Below are 22,479 nucleotides of genomic sequence, written 5' to 3'. Positions count from 1 at the left end.
TTAATGTCCCTTTTGTATGGAACGGAAGTTGTATTAAACAATATATAAATTTACAGTTAAATGCATAAATAAGTGAAATAGACTTGTATGTTAAATAAACTGTATATACATAGAATAACACAGTGCAACGAGAAGGAATATAAACATATATTGTTCTTTATGTCAAGAGCTACAACTTTGCCTCAGAGAGTAAATCAAAATTTCGAACGGTTTGCAAGATATGAGCAGAGGGACCAAATCTTCTGGGAAATTATAGACGTTCAATTTCATCAAAAAACGATTTTTTCCCTGCTAAATATACTAAGTACTATACGTATACTTAATATTTGTAATATCACTAAATAATTAACACGTATACGTACAGGTGTCGTTAAAAAAGCTGTGCAATTTCACAATGTACAACTTTCCACTTGAAATGAAAAAGTGAAGATGAAGTTTTTTGATTTCATATGTTCTTTATGACAAGAGCTACAACTTTGCCTCAAAGAGCAATTCAAAATCTCAAACGGTTTGCAAGATATGAGCCTGAGAAAATGATCACTTTTTTTTGCAAAAATGACACAGAGGTCCCACATCTTCGGGGAAATTATAGACGTTCAATTTCATCTTCAAGATAAAAATCGCAAAAAAAAAAATAAAAAATCGATTTTTTTCCTCTACTAAATATACTACTATACGTATACTTAATATTTCTAATATCAGTTAATACTTAACACGTATACGTACAGGTGTCGTTAATAAAAGCAACACAATGTAAAACTTCCACTTGAAATGAATAAGTGAAGATGAAGTTTATTGATTTCATATGTTCACAATGTTTGTTCTTTATGGCAAGAGCTACAACTTTGCCTCAAAGAGTTAATCAAAATTTCGAAGGATTGCAAGATATGATCCTGAGAAAATTATCACTTTTTTGCAAAAGTAACACCGAGGCACCAACGCAACGTTTTTAACACATCCGTCGTTTAACTGTTAAAAAACGTGGCAAACTCACGTTTTTTAACGGATTGTTTGTCAATAGTGAGCTAACACGTTTGTTAACATTTAGACAACGGATGTGTATAAAATTTAGATTTCGACAACGAATTGTTGCAATGTTGTCAACATTATATAGTGTTGTCGTACGTATGTGTATACTTTGACAACGGATGGTATTGAAAAATTAAAAACAGTTTGGTGTCAATTTGGTACCAGTGAAAATTTGTATTCTACCCTCGTCAGCAGGAAATTCAATTAAATATTTAAATACAAATTTCGTTCTGCTACTGTATCGGTGCAAAACAATCTTTTCTATATTGTTTTTTATTTTTAAAAATCTATTGTTTCATTAATTTTTTTCTTTTGCTCAACATATTCATCTAATGGATTGTAATCAAGACCTTCATTCTTCTACACGTATGTGGCAAATATAACAATCTTGCAACATATTTGTTATATTAACTGTAAAATGGTAAATGATTGTAACAGAAATTATAAAAGTTAACCGTCTAAAAACTAAGATAATTTTCAAAAAAAATTAAAGGTTTATTGAAATTAAATTAAATAGTTTTTTTAAGTTTTATTCTAAGAAAAAAATCCTTTTTATAAAATCTATTTTAAGACACTTCATTCCTTCACATATTTAGAGGGTTAAAACTAGCATACAATAACTTCTACATTCATATACACACACACCATATGACGCACATATATAACGTACATGTAAATAAGTATTTATGTATACGTAAACATTAGACTATCTATTCGTATCCTTAATACTTCATACATCGAAGTATACTTGTAGGTGGGTGGTGTTTCCGTTTTTCTTTCTTTCTATCTGTCTTTATGTTGTTTGTTGTAGTTGTTGCTATTATTAATATTATACATTTCATGCTTGCTGCTCGCTGTTGATTCGTCTTTTCCTTTTTTTTATATTTTTTATTATCAAGGCGTAAATTACTTTTTATATTCTTTATTAATAAAATTTTGCATTTTTCATCTGTGTCTATGTGTTGGGGTTTGTTGTTGTTGTTGTTTTTATTTTTCTTTTTTCTCTATTCACAACAATCTTTTTCTTTTGTAACCATCTATTAAAATAAAATGATACAAAATGTTTCTTTATGCAAACACGGGTATGAATGCATGACTTAATAATTTGTTAGTAAAAGACTCAAAAATTACATAGGATACAAAAGAAGAGAAAAAATAGCTCACATAATTAATAAAAGTTTTTTGTATTAAACTATATATTATACAGGTTCCTTTTCTTTGTTGTTTTTTTTTTTTTTCCATAAAAAACTAAAAAATTAAGCGGCTTTTGTATTAACAATAAATTTTAATCTTCTAGGTATTAATATTTTTTCGAAATTTAGCTATAGAAAAGCTACTGCTTTAGCGAAGTTACTAATAAAGTGCTTGTTGGTTTGAAAATATGACAAATGACGGTTTATTTGAAAAATGTTGGTATGAGTTTGGGGATTGCTGTTTTTGTTTGTAATTAATTAAAGTTTTGAATTGTTTTGAAGTCATGGTGTATAAGGTTAGTTTACATAAGAAATAATGGCAAAAAATACGAAAATCATACTTTTTAAATAAATCACTGAAGGCAAAATATTTTTAGATACCTATTCCGAAAACGTTATATTGGGAAGTGTATTGCTAGTTCAGTTATAGTTCAGTTCTAGTTCAGTTCTAGTTCAGTTCTAGTTCAGTTCTAGTTCAGTTCTAGTTCAGTTCTAGTTCAGTTCTAGTTCAGTTCTAGTTCAGTTCTAGTTCAGTTCTAGTTCAGTTCTAGTTCAGTTCTAGTTCAGTTCTAGTCAGTTCTAGTTCAGTTCTAGTTCAGTTCTAGTTCAGTTCTAGTTCAGTTCTAGTTCAGTTCTAGTTCATTTCTAGTTCATTTCTAGTTCAGTTCTAGTTCAGTTCTAGTTCAGTTCTAGTTCAGTTCTAGTTCAGTTCTAGTTCAGTTCTAGTTCAGTTCTAGTTCAGTTCTAGTTCAGTTCTAGTTCAGTTCTAGTTCTAGTTCAGTTCTAGTTCAGTTCTAGTTCAGTTCTAGTTCAGTTCTAGTTCAGTTCTAGTTCAGTTCTAGTTCAGTTCTAGTTCAGTTCTAGTTCAGTTCTAGTTCAGTTCTAGTTCAGTTCTAGTTCAGTTCTAGTTCAGTTCTAGTTCAGTTCTAGTTCAGTTCTAGTTCAGTTCTAGTTCAGTTCTAGTTCAGTTCTAGTTCAGTTCTAGTTCAGTTCTAGTTCAGTTCTAGTTCAGTTCTAGTTCAGTTCTAGTTCAGTTCTAGTTCAGTTCTAGTTCAGTTCTAGTTCAGTTCTAGTTCAGTTCTAGTTCAGTTCTAGTTCAGTTCTAGTTCAGTAACGGCGTTAATGTCATATATTCTTTTAAAATTTCTTCTTATTTTAGTATTAAAGGAGTGTTTTTTTAATAAATAAAATTTAAATCTATTGTATATTTCTACAAATTCATCTAGTTTCCTTTTCTTTAGTACATTTGTTTTATTGAATTACAAGTCCTTTGTTTTACAGAAAGTATTTGTTTAAAGATATTAGTATTTTATTTAAGTAGTTTTTTTTCAAAATTAAGTACTATAATAAAAATGTTATAATATTAAAACTGTACTAAATAAATTTTTCATATAATTCAGGAGCGATTTTTATGATTAAGGAATTGTTAATCCAAATGGCAAGTTTCAACATTTTGTATATATATGTACATAAGTCAAAGAGTTACTTTGACTCGTTTGTTTGGACTAAGATTTTGACATAGGAGAATGTTATGTCATAACCAATATATATTAAAAACATATTAATTTATGTTTAGAAAAAATCCTAAATAAATTTTGACTTATCATGTTTTTGCACTAAAACGACAACAAATCTTTCTTTATGCAATAAAATATTTTCCTTTAACAAATCACACAAATGAAGAATAAAGTTAATATAAATAAATCACTTATATTTCAAATGAATTTTATTTTTAAAGTTTATTTAAAAAATATAAATTGAATAAGTCCACTTTTATGTTTTTACTTAACTAGTTTTATTTAAATAATTGAAAAATACTTAAATTTTTATTAAATTTATTTTAAAAAGAATTTGACAAACATTCCAATAAGGTTACAAAAGATAAATCTATTCATACAAGTGTTTACAAAAAATAATATAAAGATTGACAATTGTATAAATTTTAAGAATTCAGACAAAAATATTTCCTCTTATTGTTTTTGTATGTTTTTATAAATATTTTAAGCAACAAATTTGTTGTAAGAGAAAGATTCGACAATGATTGAAAGTAAAGGAAACAAATTAAAATTTTATAGATTTCTTTTTTCAATTTCTAGATAATATCTAAATTGAGTGTATAATATTTTAATAGATTGGGTTTTTGTTACAAAAATGTTTTTTGATGAAGATTTCTATTGTAAAGTATTTTTTTAATTGTTTTAAGTGAAATAGGCTTAGTAATTTGTCAATATTATATGTTCAATAAGTTTTCTAATGTTTGGTTAATTGATAAATCAACAAAGAGATTGTTCTAGTTCAGAACTGAACTAGAACTGAGCTAGAACTGAACTAGAACTGAACTAGAACTGAACTAGAACTGAACTAGAACTGAACTAGAACTGAACTAGAACTGAACTAGAACTGAACTAGAACTGAACTAGAACTGAACTAGAACTGAACTAGAACTGAACTAGAACTGAACTAGAACTGAACTAGAACTGAACTAGAACTGAACTAGAACTGAACTAGAACTGAACTAGAACTGAACTAGAACTGAACTAGAACTGAACTAGAACTGAACTAGAACTGAACTAGAACTGAACTAGAACTGAACTAGAACTGAACTAGAACTGAACTAGAACTGAACTAGAACTGAACTAGAACTGAACTAGAACTGAACTAGAACTGAACTAGAACTGAACTAGAACTGAACTAGAACTGAACTAGAACTGAACTAAACTGAACTAGAACTGAACTAGAACTGAACTAGAACTGAACTAGAACTGAACTAGAACTGAACTAGAACTGAACTAGAACTGAACTAGAACTGAACTAGAACTGAACTAGAACTGAACTAGAACTGAACTAGAACTGAACTAGAACTGAACTAGAACTGAACTTAAACTGAACTAGAACTGAACTAGAACTGAACTAGAACTGAACTAGAACTGAACTAGAACTGAACTAGAACTGAACTAGAACTGAACTAGAACTGAACTAGAACTGAACTAGAACTGAACTAGAACTGAACTAGAACTGAACTAGAACTGAACTAGAACTGAACTAGAACTGAACTGAATGAACTAGAACTGAACTAGAACTGAACTAGAACTGAACTAGAACTGAAAACTGAACTGAACTAGAACTGAACTAGAACTAGAACTGAACTAGAACTGAACTAGAACTGAACTAGAACTGAACTAGAACTGAACTAGAACTGAACTAGAACTGAACTAGAACTGAACTAGAACTGAACTAGAACTGAACTAGAACTGAACTAGAACTGAACTAGAACTGAACTAGAACTGAACTAGAACTGAACTAGAACTGAACTAGAACTGAACTAGAACTGAACTAGAACTGAACTAGAACTGAACTAGAACTGAACTAGAACTGAACTAGAACTGAACTAGAACTGAACTAGAACTGCACTAGAACTGCACTAGAACTGCACTAGAACTGAACTAGAACTGAACTAGAACTGAACTAGAACTGAACTAGAACTGAACTAGAACTGAACTAGAACTGAACTAGAACTGAACTAGAACTGAACTAGAACTGAACTAGAACTGAACTAGAACTGAACTAGAACTGAACTAGAACTGAACTAGAACTGAACTAGAACTGAACTAGAACTGAACTAGAACTGAACTAGAACTGAACTAGAACTGAACTAGAACTGAACTAGAACTGAACTAGAACTGAACTAGAACTGAACTAGAACTGAACTAGAACTGAACTAGAACTGAACTAGAACTGAACTAGAACTGAACTAGAACTGAACTAGAACTGAACTAGAACTGAACTAGAACTGAACTAGAACTGAACTAGAACTGAACTAGAACTGAACTAGAACTGAACTAGAACTGAACTAGAACTGAACTAGAACTGAACTAGAACTGAACTAGAACTGAACTAGAACTGAACTAGAACTGAACTAGAACTGAACTAGAACTGAACTAGAACTGAACTAGAACTGAACTAGAACTGAACTAGAACTGAACAACTGAACTAGAAAATGAACTAGAACTGAACTAGAACTGAACTAGAACTGAACTGAACTGACTACTAGAACTGAACTAGAACTGAACTAGAACTGAACTAGAACTGAACTAGAACTGAACTAGAACTGAACTAGAACTGAACTAGAACTGAACTAGAACTGAAACTAGAACTGAACTATAACTGAACTAGAACTGAACTAGAACTGAACTAGAACTGAACTAGAACTGAACTAGAACTGAACTAGAACTGAACTAGAACTGAACTACAAATTTTATCCATCATGTAGGTTTTCTTTGAAAACTGTTGTTAAGAAAATATGCTAATTCGGTATACATTCTCTAAACATTTATTTTAAATGCTACATCACTACATATTATTAGTTTAACTTATTAGCTATGTAAATTCATAAATTAAACAGGACACGTTAATAAATAACTAAACCTTCATACAAATAAACTAATTATGCGTAAACTGATTTCCGAGAAACAAAATTTCGAATTCATACAAAATGTCAAAATACATAATAACAACTTTACATTTATATAACTATGTATGTATGTACATGTACACAGCAATAGCAGGAACAAAAGTCAAAGATCACATCCGGTTATTCATAAATTTAGTGGTAGTCACTTAGGCAAACACACGAATACATGTATACTAACATACATTATACACATACACTTAGATTTTTGACAGGATATTTATGCATCAACATTTAGTTTTGTTTAAATACGTAGAGAGAATCACATTCATATTTAGTTTTGTTGGTTTGTTGATATAAATTTTGGAAAACGTACCTTCTATCGAAATATATGGACGAGGCGAAACATTATCAAATGAACGATTAATAACAGATGTTGGTAGTAAAATCACGTCAACGGCCATATGTGGACCGCTACTGCTTGCATTGCCACTATATTGTTCCTGATGTGGATGATGATGATTATGTTGTTGCTCTTGTTTTTGAGGCTGATCCATTGTTTTTGTTGTAGTACCTGTGGTATTTAAATTACGCATTTTTGGTTGTTTTACTTTAATAAAATATACATTTTCAAATAAAATTGCATGACTGTCGTTTGTTAATGGAGCGTAAAACTATTTGGTTGCATGTTGTAAGGCACGGATGTTGTATGTATGTAAGTACGAGGAGTATGAATGTATTTTAACGTGTATATTGTATTTTGAGTTTGAAGTATTGATAGTTTTGTGTACAGTTTTTCATCTTATAGTTTTAACTGTCATTTTGTTGAAAATGATTTACGATTTCACAGCACGTATTTATTATCTGTTTGGTATTGAGAATGTTATTGATTATGTTGTTTCTGTTGTTGTTTGGTAATAAGGATGATGATGATATTTGCTATTACCTTGTTTGGTTGAGCCAATTGTATTAATGCGTTGTAATTCATCACATGTCGCTTCATCATCATCGGTGACTACGACGGAGATGTAGTCGTTTTCGTTGGCAGCATCACGTCCCATATCATTTCTCGCACAGTACTTATTACCACTGATATCTCGGGCAGTCATCGTGGCATAATCATATGAGGTCTTTGTTGCATTTATCTCACTTTGAAGACGTGTTGTCTGAGAGGTGGTGTCTGTATGAGAGTAGGGTGCTGGAGTACTAGAGCGTACTAGTAAACCAATATTATGACCTTCCACCTGTGGCACATAAGCGATTGTCTTGTTGCAACTGTCAGTGGCAGTGGAGGGTGATTTCGAAGTTGCCGCTTGATGTGAATGTGGATGATGATAGTGATGTCCACGTGCTGGCGAAGGTGTACGGTGACGTTGAGCTTTTTGTTTTGTCTCTACAGCATTTAAGCCAAATGGTGATGCAGCTCGTGTTGGTACATGCGGCTCAATTAGTGCTGGTGGATATTTACGTATAGGTGATATGGGTTTATCTTCATGTTCATCATCATCGTTATAGTCTTGTTCCTGCTCATCTTCATCGTACTTGACCTCCAGTCCATATGATGGCATTGGCGTTGTGGCTCTTGTTAAATGAAAAACATCCACGGCATTTAGACCAAATGGTGAGGCTGCTCGTGTAGGTACATGAGGCTCTGCTAGTGGAGCTGGATACTTACGTATGGCCATTTCATCAACTGTTCTAGGCGATGTTCGCAGTTGTGTATGCTGGGTGCGTTTGGGTGATGTTGATGCTGAACGTTTTACATTTTTCATTTCAACTGCATTTAGACCAAATGGTGATGTGGCTCGTGTTGGCAAATGAGGTTCAACTAATGGTGATGGATATTTTCTGGTTGCACTAGAAGCTAAGGCATCCTGAGCAATTCTTATTTTACGTAGACGTGTGGGTGACACTGAGGGTGATCGTCGTTGTTTAAAGGGCAATTCGATGGCATTTAAACCAAACGGTGATGTTGAACGTGTTGGCAAATGGGGCTCAATTAGGGGAGCTGGATATTTTCTACCCTCATCTGCAGTAATGTGGGTAAGGTCGTGTTGTTGCGGCTGCTGTGTTGGTGGTGATGGTTGTTTTCTAGTTTGTATGCGTGTTTTTAATGTTGTCGTTGATTGCATTTCAACGTGACCACTTGTCGTGACTGGCGGTACCGGCGTAAATGTTGCAGTCTTCGCACAAAATGTTACTGGAGATTTTGAACATATTTGTGCATTTGGTATGTCATGTTTTGGTGTTGATACTGCTGCTATAGCAGTTTCAACTTTCTCACTTTGTTTCTGATTAGTAGTAAAGTTTGTAGGTGTTTGTGTGGTTGTTGCCTGAACATCCTCCCAGGATATTTGACGCACTGTTACATATGGACTAGGAAGTTCATAGGAGGATTTATAAGTGTTACTTAATTCACTGGCACTGCTACGATTACTATCACCTTCCTCCTCTTGATGTTGCTCCTGTTCCATCATCTTCTTTATTTTATTATCCTTGTCATCCTCATCAGGAATAGCAACGTCATCGTCCTGATGATGAGAACTTACATGTTTATTATTATGTTCATGTGCTGTTGTTATATGATGCCTTTGGCCAGGTTTGTTATTATTACTGTTAGTGTTGACCACATCATTGGTATTCTTCGTTGGTGGTTGGTTGTCATATTTTTGAAATTGCTTATCAGCTATTTTGTCAGCAAAATCCTTAATATGCAATTTCAGCTGAGATTCATTACCTTTAGTTGATTTTGGATCATGATTGTCATGATTACAAGCATCTTTGCCAGAGGCATTTGCCAAAACGGAAATGTTGCAATTTTGCATTATTGCTTTATCCTCTTCCTTTTTTGTTTGTGTGTTTGATGTTGAGCTTGATGGTGATGTTGGTGTTTGTTGATTTAAATTTGATTTGATCTGCTCATCATCAGGTGCAGGTGGTACGTGTATGTTAACTAGATTTTCTTTCGTTTCATTTTCCAACTTTTCCAGTGTGTCAATTACTTGCCCGACAAGTTGTTCCTGCTCATGTCGTGCTGTTATAAAACCATAAACGAAATTCTTCATTTTATCCTTGGTAGCGGTGGTGGTGGTAGTATCTTCTGCCTTATCCTTCGGCGTTAACGCTGACATTGTCATTTCTTTTTGTAGAAAATTTGACGTCACTGGTGTATGTTGCTGACTTTGTATTTGAGCTGTTGTTATTAGCTTGTCATTGACCAATAATTGCTCATCTCCAATATGTTCTTTTCTTGGTTTCTCTTGTTTGGTTTTGAAGGAGAAGGAGGTAGTGGTGGTGGCGGCGGCGGTGGTAATTGTATAGTTTTTACTTCTTTGAGCTGTTGATTTTTTGCTGTTTCCAATGAATTTTCTTTGTTTGTTGTCTCTTCTGTTATAAGAACATGTGAGGCTGTTGTTGCAGTAGGTCTCGTTTCAAATTGCAAGTCCAGTGGTGTTTGTTGAAGTTGTTCCATAATTGGTTTAAGCTCTTGACTGGTAGTCTTATCAAATTCTGTTAAATGTTTGGTCAACATATTTAGATCCATTAAAACTTTATCCACTATAGGCATATTTTCTTCTCCATCTTGTTGTGCATTGCCAGTTGTAGGTTCATGCATGTATATTTCCTGTTTGTTAGCTTTTTGGTTCCGGTGTAAAGGTTTCACTTCCTGCATGATGTTAGTGATTTTTCTTAAAATTTCCTTTAAAGGGGTTTCGTTTGGTGGTGACTTTAAGTTATTTTCATAGTGTAATTGTGGTTGTGCAGTTAAATGTCGGTCCTTTTCAGAAATATGAGGCGAAGAGGGAGAAGATGACTCCGGTTTATTGCCAGTTGCTATGGTGGATTTTAATGCCGCTTTAGCATTTTCAATATATGCATCAATTTGCCTTAGGTGTTCGTTTATGGATTTCTGTATATGTTCATATTTTGCTGTTAGATTGGCAATCTCATTTTTATGCTGAGTTTTTGTTTCCGCTTCAATATCTTTTTTAATTTGGTTCGATTCTTGATATAACTGCTGCTGCTGTTGTTGTTTTTGTTGCTGTTCAGCTTCTAAGGAACGTACCGTGGCATTGGCAAGTGGTGCTCCATTATAAGGATCATAGGGACCATATATAAATTCACCATCTGTATAGTAAACACCTTGTTGCTCTGGTTTGTCAACTTCTTTTGCAGTTTTATTACATTCTGTTGTTGCTGTTGCATTTGAATGCTTAACCCCTGGAGCTTGAGATTCATGTTGTTGTTGTTTTGGCTGTATAGTTGCGTGTGTTTTTGCTGTTTCAATTGTCATCGGTGAGGTAGTGGATATTTTGTTGTCTTCGTTGTTGTTGCTGCTACGTTTAGTGTTGACACTAGTTTGACGTGTTAGCTGTATGCCGTTGGGTGTGCTTGGCAAGCGTGTCACATACGTGTCTGTCTCTGCTTTCGTTTCAACGCCAGCTTCATGTTTGTCATTTTGTTGTTGCTTGTGCCTCTGTTGTTGTTTAATACCCTCCGGCTTTACTGCTGATTTAACAGATTCCTGTTTTAACATTGATATTAAATTTTCATTTTTTTCATTCTGCAAATCATTGCTTGTTGTATTGCTGCTGTCTGCTGTCTCAATATCATTAACCCCTTTAATGTTGGCCTTAAGGTTACTGGATTCCATCCAATGTTGCATTATTTCCTCCGTTGGTGAGGGCACAATTGTTATGGCAGCTGGTATATAAGCTATGGTATTATCCTGTAAATCTATGGATCTTAAATATATACATGAATCGTCATAAATTTGTTGGTCTTTTAAGGACTTTGTTTTTGCATCAAATTCTTTGTGTTGTTCACCATTTTGTTCTACAGTCACTGGTACAGTACGGCATTTATCTGGTGTAGCCGGTAAGGGTATATGCTCTAAGTCATCAAGGGTAGTGGTTGGGACTGTTGCTGCAGTTTGCGGCTTTTTGGGTTGATTTAAGGATTTAACTTGTATATTATGTTGCTGGGCATCGGCATCATATGAAATCTTTATCTCAGTAGCTAGTTTCATAGAACGTCTTTGTAGTTTGGGTGAAATTCTGGGCTTTTGTGGTGGCAATTGTTTGTGTTGGCGTGCTTCGCGTCCTCTCTCTAGGGAATAAGCTTGACGTCTGTGCATTTGCGGAGCTAAGGGTTTGCTTAAGACTGGCTTTCCACTTGCTGCAGCCAAAAGATTTTCATAACTATGCCATTTCTTGCTGGAACATAATTGTTCATAATATTGTCTTTTGGGTTCCACTAAACCTATATCTTCATCGGCTGCCTTAGTTTCGGGATGAGAAAAGCCTTTAGCCACTGGCAAAGTAGTGGTTTTAAATAGTTCATCTTCGGCTTCATCTTTGGCCTTTATGTTTTTGTCACATTCCATTTCAGTTGATTTGTCACTAGTTGTTTGCTGTCCAGGTAGGTTTTCATTATTTTTTTCCACTGCATCATTTTCATTCGTGGTCCTTTGGGCATTAGCTCTGGTGTCCGTCATAGTGGCTGATTTATTGGGGGAATTTTTTCTCAATAGCTCTTCATGTTTCAACAGATTAATCATTTGTTTAGGTTTTTTCTTTGCAACTTCCCCACCAAGACCATCAACTCCACCTCCAGCATCATCACTTCGACTTCTAGTTTGTTGCTGTTGTTGTGGCTGCTGCTTTTGGTGTTGTTGTTTTTGTTGCTGTAACTTACGTTGTTGCTGCCTTCTTTGTCTAACCTCTTGGGCAGTGGGTTCAATTATTCTAGTGGGACTATTGAATTTTTCCCGTATAACATCAATGCCATGACGTTTACAAACAGTTTCATCAAATTGTAACGCATTGTCGTGCGAAGTACTGCGTATATGCTGCTGCTGCTGTGGACTTAATATTTTTCCCTTTTCATCAACATTCTTTAGTAGTTCATTGTTGTTGACAATACATCCAGTTGCTGTCATTGTTGTCGGTGGCCAGCTGTGTTCACGTTTATGTAAATTTCTTCGTGTTGCCAGGCGATTTATCTTTAAAACTGTATCACGGTCAATTGTTATATCGTGCTGATGGCTTAAGTATTGCGTTTTGATTTGTTCCAATTGATGTTGATGCACCGGTGTATGTGGTCGCTGGTAATAAAAACGTTGTCTAGAGCGACTTTGTCTTTCTGTTTTTAATGATGGCTCAAACATTTCTTTTGATTCATCATTTTTTATTTTTTTTATTTTTCATTACATTTTTATTTTCAAAAGGACATTCACAAACACGTAGAGATAAATTTATTATTCATTTTTAAAAATATACCACTTTTTAATGCTCGTTTTAAGGAAAATTTCATTTTGTTGTGCGTGTGTATGTGTGTCCTTTTTTTGTGTATCCTGCAGTAAGATTTTTTATTTTAATATGCCAATTTTTTATACTACCAGCATAATAAACTTGGCTTTTGTTAGACATTTTTTGTTGTAATTTTAAATTTCAATGTCCCATTTCAAAATGTGTTATATGTTGGTACTAAGTTTCCAAATGTTTTATACTTAATTCTTTAATTTTTTTGCTTATTAGTATAGAAGATTTATAAAGTTGAAAATTATATTCAATATATTTTTTTGTATGAATTCTTCTGCATAATGGGATTTTTTTTGAATAATCTTTTAGTTATGATCATATTTTTTTGAAAACTTTTTGTTATAAATTATATTCTTTTTAAAAGAAGCTCAAATATTATATAGCTTGATATATACATATTTCTTAATGATTCTCATGAAGTCTAACAATCAGCAAATTGATTTGATTTATTTTTAAAGTAAATCAATTTGTTAAATTTTTTTTAATAAATTTTAAAATAAAACTACATAATATAAATAAATACTTAATATAAGTATCCCAGCAAAAACTGGGTATTGGCTTTTAATTGCAACTACTTACTTAACAACATACTTTTCAATGATTACTACATATCGTCTGGATTACATAGAAGTAGTCTAATAAGGTATTTCTAATAACGTGTTATATAAATTCAAATTGATTAGTCATTAGACTATAGACTAGACTATAGACTAGACTATAGACTAAACTATAGACTAGACTATAGACTAGACTATAGACTAGACTATAGACTAGACTATAGACTAGACTATAGACTAGACTATAGACTATAGACTAGACTATAGACTAGACTATAGACTAGACTATAGACTAGACTATAGACTAGACTATAGACTAGACTATAGACTAGACTATAGACTAGACTATAGACTAGACTATAGACTAGACTATAGACTAGACTATAGACTAGACTATAGACTAGACTATAGACTAGACTATAGACTAGACTATAGACTAGACTATAGACTATACTATAGACTAGACTATAGACTAGACTATAGACTAGACTATAGACTAGACTATAGACTAGACTATAGACTAGACTATAGACTAGACTATAGACTAGACTATAGACTAGACTATAGACTAGACTATAGACTAGACTATAGACTAGACTATAGACTAGACTATAGACTAGACTATAGACTAGACTATAGACTAGACTATAGACTAGACTATAGACTAGACTATAGACTAGACTATAGACTAGACTATAGACTAGACTATAGACTAGACTATAGACTAGACTATAGACTAGACTATAGACTAGACTATAGACTAGACTATAGACTAGACTATAGACTAGACTATAGACTAGACTATAGACTAGACTATAGACTAGACTATAGACTAGACTATAGACTAGACTATAGACTAGACTATAGACTAGACTATAGACTAGACTATAGACTAGACTATAGACTAGACTATAGACTAGACTATAGACTAGACTATAGACTAGACTATAGACTAGACTATAGACTAGACTAGACTAGACTATAGACTAGAACTATAGACTATACTATAGACTAGACTATAGACTAGACTATAGACTAGACTATAGACTACTAGACTAGACTATAGACTAGACTATAGCTAGACTATAGAGCTAGACTATAGACTAGGACTATAGACTAGACTATAGACTAAGACTACTAGACGAGACTTAGACTAGACTATAGACTAGACTATAGACTAAGACTATAGACTAGACTATAGACTAGACTATAGACTAGACTATAGACTAGACTATAGACTAGACTAGTAGACTAGACTATAGACTAGACTATAGACTAGACTATAGACTAGACTATAGACTAACTATAGACTAGACATAGACTAGACTATAGACTAGACTATAGACTAGACTATAGACTAGACTATAGACTAGACTATAGACTAGACTATAGACTAGATTAGACTAGACTATAGACTAGACTATAGACTAGACTATAGACTAGACTATAGACTAGACTATAGACTAGACTATAGACTAGACTATAGACTAGACTATAGACTAGACTATAGACTAGACTATAGACTAGACTAGACTAGACATAGACTAGACTATAGACTAGACTATAGACTAGACTAGACTATAGACTAGACTATAGACTAGACTATAGACTAGACTATAGACTAGACTATAGACTAGACTATAGACTAGACTATAGACTAGACTATAGACTAGACTATAGACTAGACTATAGACTAGACTATAGACTAGACTATAGACTAGACTATAGACTAGACTATAGACTAGACTATAGACTAGACTATAGACTAGACTATAGACTAGACTATAGACTAGACTATAGACTAGACTATAGACTAGACTATAGACTATTGCATAGACTGTAGATTAACCTATAGACTAGACTATAGATAATATTATAGACGGGACTGTTGACTTTTCACACCTTCAACAAATCTCAAGGATTCTCAATATTGCATCTGAAGTAAATTTTTTTTCAAATAGATTCTCTCAAAGTAAATGCACAACTTTCGTGAATTAAACAAAAACTTGTTTTATTAACTTTCATATAAATTTTGCATTAGGATTATTAAATTTACTATAATAAATATTAGTATAATAAATTTTCCTCGAAATATTAAGTTCTACTAAAATAAAATAAATAGCCATATGTTGTTAACGCATTTTGCAGCATTTTAATTTTAATTACGAGTAATAAAAAAGTATATACTAGTATGCAATTTTTATTTTTAGTGTTTATTTATCAAATTGAAATGAAATTTTCCTCAAAACACTACTTAAATTAATTAAAACTACACACAGAAATCAACAGAAAAAATGTATACAGATAGAGACTATAGCTAGAAAAGAAATTAACAGCACACGCACATACACACTACAATTAAATTAATGAATAAATTCTGTATGTTACTTGGAAATGTGTAAAAAAAAAACACAAATAATTTGTACATGAAAAATACAAACATTCATACATTTTTATGTACGTACATTCATATGAAATATACATATTTTGTGTTGTACGTGTGTATACAAATTAGAAACCGACAAATAAAACACATTTTGAATAACAGGGAAGGGATTGTATTAAGATTTGTAAAAATTTGAAATGAAAAAGAAAAATTTTAGTGGATGTGCTTAGTTAGAGCACAAATAGAATTTTATATCTGAAAGAATTAGTTTTAAGAGTTAAAGATTTATATGGAAGTTAATAGCTTAAAAACTATATATATTTTTAATTAAAATTTTGTTTATATTTAAAATATTCCTTTTGTGCTTCCCATCCCTGCTTGTGTGGGCATATGTTTGCTGACGATTGAAGATTTATTAAATTAAAATAAAATACAAATAAAAACGAAACACATAAATATTTTTTTCTATGTTTGTGAGATTTACGAACAACATTGAAATTAGCAGCTGTTGTTCAAATGAAGAATTTTTTGAATATAGTTTTTTTTTCGAACATGTTGTTTTTCTCTTGATTTTTGGCATTGTATATAAATTGAAAAAAAAATTGCAAAAAAAAAAAAATAAATAAAAATAAGCAGACAAGGTAAATCAGTTTAAAAAACAATTTATCAACCTTTTGCAGCAATTTGAAAGGCTTTAAATAAAGTATTTTAATAAAAAGAAATGAATGTATCATAAAGGGAAATAAGGTTTTATAGGAAATTTTAAAAGAAAAATATTGTCTACCTTTAGGGGCTTTTAGTAATTTAGCATAATTTTAGGTTTTTTTTTCTTAAAAAAAAGTAGTAAGTACATGTATATATCTTTGAGGATAAAAGGCTTTCAAGCCCATGACTGCATATACTCTTCCAGTATTTTTCTAAATATTATATTTTCACATTTTTTAAATTGCACTAAAATGTTCTCTTTTTTTAAGGATTATTATCATTCAAACAAGATCTGGTTGATCTTCTGATGAGGGGCAGATTAGATCAATTCAAATCGGCGACATCTAAATCTCTTTACAGTAGATCTTTATATCACAAAATTTGTTCTCTACTGGTTGTAGTAAAAATTTGGATTTCTTCGTTGATTTTTATATCGTAATTTTGGCTTTTTTCATTGATATTTGTACTGGTCGATCTACTGGAGACTTAATGGCTCTTCTCTCTGAATAGTGGTGCTGATCAATTCGCCGCATGGGTGATAGCAGAGTAGTGGCATTGGACATTTCAAATTCATTTGATCGAGTATGATGCTCTGATTTGCAGGAAAGGTATTTTCCCTTTTTATCTCAAATTTTCTTCGCGGGCCAAATATAAGTGTATTTATAAAGGGGACATGTTCTAAAGATCATATACTAAATTCTGGAGATCCTCAGGGCTTTATTCTTTCTTCAACTCTCTTTTTAATTTGCGGAAGACAGCAATATATGTCATTCATATTCTTATGACCATAGACCTGATTCATCCGAGGTTAATCTCACCAGATTTAATATGGTTGACTATCTAAACCGAGACCTAAAACCCTATCCGCGTGGGGTAAATTGTATTGTGTGCATTTCAATGCCCTCAAAACCCAATACTGCTCATTGACTCATAAACGGCTTGAAACGCCTCTTTTACCCAACCTCCGCATGAATGATGTGAACATCGATGGATCGGACGTCGTTTCGATTCTGGATACAACCATACAATCATGATATACGATGCAACCGTCATATCTTTGAAATAGCAAAAGAAGCATTTAAATGTTTGGTTTGCTTAAGACGTTGTAGAAAATACTTCTCTGCCTCCAATCTGCTCCGTATTTATACCATCCGACCTAAAATGGAATATAATACCTATGTATGGGCCGCAGCCTCAAGGACTATTCTTGAATTGCTTGACAGGATACAAAAAAGAGCAGTGTATCTTATAGACGATGAAGTTGTCACTGATTCTATGGATTCCCTAGTGCATAGACGAAACGTCCTTACTCTGTAGATATTTCTATGGACACTGTCTATGGACAAGACCGCTTTTAGTCGCCATACAAGACTTTCACTTAGATCTTATCCACACTATCGACTGGATCACTGAACGCACTTCCCATTATAGGTAAAATTCATTTTTTGGACGAATCATACGTTTGTGGAACATTCTTCCTTCCCAGTAGAATATAATATTCGTCAATTTAGGTCAAACATTAACAAACAATTTCCTCACTTTCCTCCCCCATACACCTTTATTTCACAACATTGATACTTAATTCACACATACAAACACTAATTTCTCTTCCCTCCATCTTTCATCTTAATTTTCTAATAACACGATGCACTGCATTTATAGGGGTATAAGTATATCCCCAGAGTGTTGGTTTATCATATAAAAAAAATATTAGCTTAATAAGGATAAATATACTCTTTGACGGTCGATCTTTACAAAGTAAAAGTTTAGCTTTGATCGTTGATCTTTATATAGCAAAATATTAGTTTTGTTGGCTTTAATCTAAGATCATCTTTTATAGTAAAATTTATGCTTTGATCGTAGGTCTAATATAGTCCAATATTTTCATATATTTAAAAAAATGGTTTCAAATTTTATAAGTAAATTACTAATTTTAATATCTAACATGTGTCTGTATAACTTATAAAAAGTTATTTAATTTTTTTCTACTCTAAATTTTGTGTTTATAAAAAAATATACAAACATATTAAAGCGTCCAAAAATAGACCCCACAAAATTTCTATAATTTAGATTATTCTTTTTTAGTTTGGCAGTTTGCTAATGATTTTTTGGCTATTTTTAAATTAATGACACACAAAACTATTAAAAATCAAGAGAACATATTTTCATAGCAGCATACGACCGACACACAGTCATGTGTTTCTTTGAAAAAAAAAAAAAAAAAAAACACATACACACAATATCTAATCAAAAATAAATATATATAAAATAGTTTTAATGTAATTAAATTGAAATAAAAAAATAAAATAAACATATAATTTCCCGTAAGAAGTGTTGTTAGGTTTATAGTAGAATTTTAATCATATTTAAATCTATAAATAAATCATAAAGGGCTGCTGGTAGGGTACGAAAATATTCATATAGTTTTTCCTTTATTATAAGTGCGTGCTATATTTCAGATTTTATGTCTCCTACATCTCACCCAACAATAATTTGTGGTTAGCACGTAGATAGGAATGTTGCAAAAATATATATGTATATAAAACCAGTAAGAGCAGCAGTTGTTGGAAGACAGAAAAAAAGGATAATTGGTTTCATAAATGAAACTATAAAATTATATACCCATAGAGAGCAAATGGACCTAGAACACACACAAAAGCTTAAACAAACCTATGTACATATGTATGTGTATATACAGAAAGGAACGTTCATAATATTGCATATTTGTATATTTTTCAATTGATACTATGAGGCTGTGTAAAAAAAGCAGGATTTTTTTTAATCAATAAAGTGAAATGTAAATGTGCTGTAAAGCGGTTAAATTTTACCACTATTACAACCATTTCAACCACATACGCATTTTTGTTTACATAACTTTTAGTATTGGCGATATACATACATACATATGTGTGCTGTATGGTACGTGTATTTATTCTAACATATATTTTCATAGTTAAAAGATGTTAAATGCGTGTTGTAGGCCTTTTTGCACATGCCGTTCACATTTTAGCCATAAAACAACATCAATTGTGCGTTATAGAAATACATTCATATGTACATTACACTTTTTTTGCGCTTTCTAGTGTAGTTATAAAGGGGAGCATTTCTATTCATTATGCGGTTTGTTCAGGTCACTTAAAGTTTTGTTCTAGTTCTGTTCTAGTTATGTTCTAGTTCTGTTCTAGTTCTGTTCTAGTTCTGTTCTAGTTCTGTTCTGTTCTAGTTCTGTTCTAGTTCTGTTCTAGTTCTGTTCTAGTTCTGTTCTAGTTCTGTTCTAGTTCTGTTCTAGTTCTGTTCTAGTTCTGTTCTAGTTCTGTTCTAGTTCTGTTCTAGTTCTGTTCTAGTTCTGTTCTAGTTCTGTTCTAGTTCTGTTCTAGTTCTGTTCTAGTTCTGTTCTAGTTCTGTTCTAGTTCTGTTCTAGTTCTGTTCTAGTTCTGTTCTAGTTCTGTTCTAGTTCTGTTCTAGTTCTGTTCTAGTTCTGTTCTAGTTCTGTTCTAGTTCTGTTCTAGTTCTGTTCTAGTTCTGTTCTAGTTCTGTTCTAGTTCTGTTCTAGTTCTGTTCTAGTTTGTTCTAGTTCTGTTCTAGTTCTGTTCTAGTTCTGTTCTAGTTTGTTCTAGTTCTGTTCTAGTTCTGTTCTAGTTCTGTTCTAGTTCTGTTCTAGTTGTTCTAGTTCTGTTCTAGTTCTGCTAGTTTGTTCTAGTTCTGTTCTAGTTCTGTTCTAGTTCTGTTCTAGTTCTGTTCTAGTTCTGTTCTAGTTCTATTCTAGTTCTGTTCTAGTTCTGTTCTAGTTCTAGTTCTAGTTCTGTTCTAGTTCTGTTCTAGTTCTGTTCTAGTTCTGTTCTAGTTCTGTTCTAGTTCTGTTCTAGTTCTGTTCTAGTTCTGTTCTAGTTCTGTTCTAGTTCTGTTCTAGTTCTGTTCTAGTTCTGTTCTAGTTCTGTTCTAGTTCTGTTCTAGTTCTGTTCTAGTTCTGTTCTAGTTCTGTTCTAGTTCTGTTCTAGTTCTGTTCTAGTTCTGTTCTAGTTCTGTTCTAGTTCTGTTCTAGTTCTGTTCTAGTTCTGTTCTAGTTCTGTTCTAGTTCTGTTCTAGGTCTGCTCTAGTTCTATTTTAGTTCAGTTCTAGTTCAGTTCTAATTCTGTTCCAGTTCAGTTCTAGTTATTTTCTAGTTCTCTTCCTAGTTCTAATTCAATTTTTGCTTTAAATAATAGAGTACCCAAAAATCCACTACAACCCAACTCAAAATTAATAAAACTTGTTTCTATCATTTTTATTTTCATTTGTACATATGATTTTGTTAACTTTACTTCAAATATGTTAAAAAATAAAATAAAAACGTATAAAAAGTATTAAAAAATAGAAAAATGCCTAGAATCGAAAAGGCATAAAGCAAATTACATACAATATGGTTTTAAATATTTTACAGGATTAGCTTTTTTAAACGAAATGGCTACAATAGCAACAGCACACATGACTAAATGCGGGGGTAAAAACAAATATTATGAAACATTACGTATTTATGAGAATTTATATAATAAAAAGTGTGTATGTGTTTGTGTGTTGTTGATTTAATATAATACTCGCATTATCACTATCATGGCTCATAAATTATTCAAAATATTTAGATGGTTGAATGAATGAAAATACTTTTTCTTCAAAATTGACCTTTTAGTTGAATTACAAAAATTTGTTTATAAGTTTTATATGTATATGCGTGTAAGACGTATGTATGTATGTTAAGGAAATTGATTTTGAATAGTTTGTTTATGTTTGTGTTATGGATGGTTGGGTGCATGTGTAGGATTTTATTGTAAACCCAATAAAAATGAGTAGAGTTCTTATATTTTATAGTGCTACAATTTTGGCAAATGGACATAAATTTAGTTTATGATTTTCAAATTAATGTTTTAGAGGAGAATTGGGGAATTATATGCTGCTTTGTAGGTTCAACTAAAAGTGTTGTTAAATTTAGTTATGTTTGGTTGTAAAATGATCCATAAACGAATACTTAAATGAATGAACAAAATTTATTTTTTGTAATAAAATATTTTTAAATTGCAACCGGTTTAAGTTATTTTAGTTGAAACTTTCAGTTTTTTTCCTTATTTGTTTAACGATGTTTCTTGACTAATAGTTAAACAAAAATCTTAATATTTTTTTTTTGATTCTAGTTCAGTAGTAGTTCAGTTCTAGTTCAGTACTAGCTCAGTTCTAGTTCAGTTCTAGTTCAGTTCTAGTTCAGTTCTAGTTCAGTTCTAGTTCAGTTCTAGTTCAGTTCTAGTTCAGTTCTAGTTCAGTTCTAGTTCAGTTCTAGTTCAGTTCTAGTTCAGTTCTAGTTCTAGTTCAGTTCTAGTTCAGTTCTAGTTCAGTTCTAGTTCAGTTCTAGTTCAGTTCTAGTTCAGTTCTAGTTCAGTTCTAGTTCAGTTCTAGTTCAGTTCTAGTTCAGTTCTAGTTCAGTTCTAGTTCAGTTCTAGTTCAGTTCTAGTTCAGTTCTAGTTCAGTTCTAGTTCAGTTCTAGTTCAGTTCTAGTTCAGTTCTAGTTCAGTTCTAGTTCAGTTCTAGTTCAGTTCTAGTTCAGTTCTAGTTCAGTTCTAGTTCAGTTCTAGTTCAGTTCTAGTTCAGTTCTAGTTCAGTTCTAGTTCAGTTCTAGTTCAGTTCTAGTTCAGTTCTAGTTCAGTTCTAGTTCAGTTCTAGTTCAGTTCTAGTTCAGTTCTAGTTCAGTTCTAGTTCAGTTCTAGTTCAGTTCTAGTTCAGTTCTAGTTCAGTTCTAGTTCAGTTCTAGTTCAGTTCTAGTTCAGTTCTAGTTCAGTTCTAGTTCAGTTCTAGTTCAGTTCTAGTTCAGTTCTAGTTCAGTTCTAGTTCAGTTCTAGTTCAGTTCTAGTTC

At 32.2% G+C, this 22,479-nt stretch overlaps 1 protein-coding gene across 1 annotated transcript in view; it reads right to left on the bottom strand.

Moving 5' to 3' along the window:
* The window catches only part of LOC119603705, a 139,995-nt gene that overhangs the window by 96,172 nt on the left and 21,344 nt on the right, over positions 1-22,479 (bottom strand). Inside the window, exons 3-5 of the mRNA XM_037955834.1 lie at positions 10,181-12,801; positions 7,577-10,055; positions 7,007-7,204 (exon numbers count right to left, since the gene is read on the bottom strand). Of these exons, the coding sequence (XP_037811762.1) occupies positions 7,007-7,204; positions 7,577-10,055; positions 10,181-12,801 (5,298 nt within the window). The remainder of the gene's footprint in view (positions 1-7,006; positions 7,205-7,576; positions 10,056-10,180; positions 12,802-22,479) is intronic.

The sequence above is a fragment of the Lucilia sericata genome, unplaced genomic scaffold, assembly GCF_015586225.1.
Source record: "Lucilia sericata isolate MDLA Ls3-8-SP2 unplaced genomic scaffold, ASM1558622v1 Contig000327F_arrow, whole genome shotgun sequence".
Taxonomy (NCBI): Eukaryota; Metazoa; Arthropoda; class Insecta; order Diptera; family Calliphoridae; genus Lucilia; species Lucilia sericata.
This window is presented reverse-complemented; position numbering and strand designations above follow the sequence as displayed.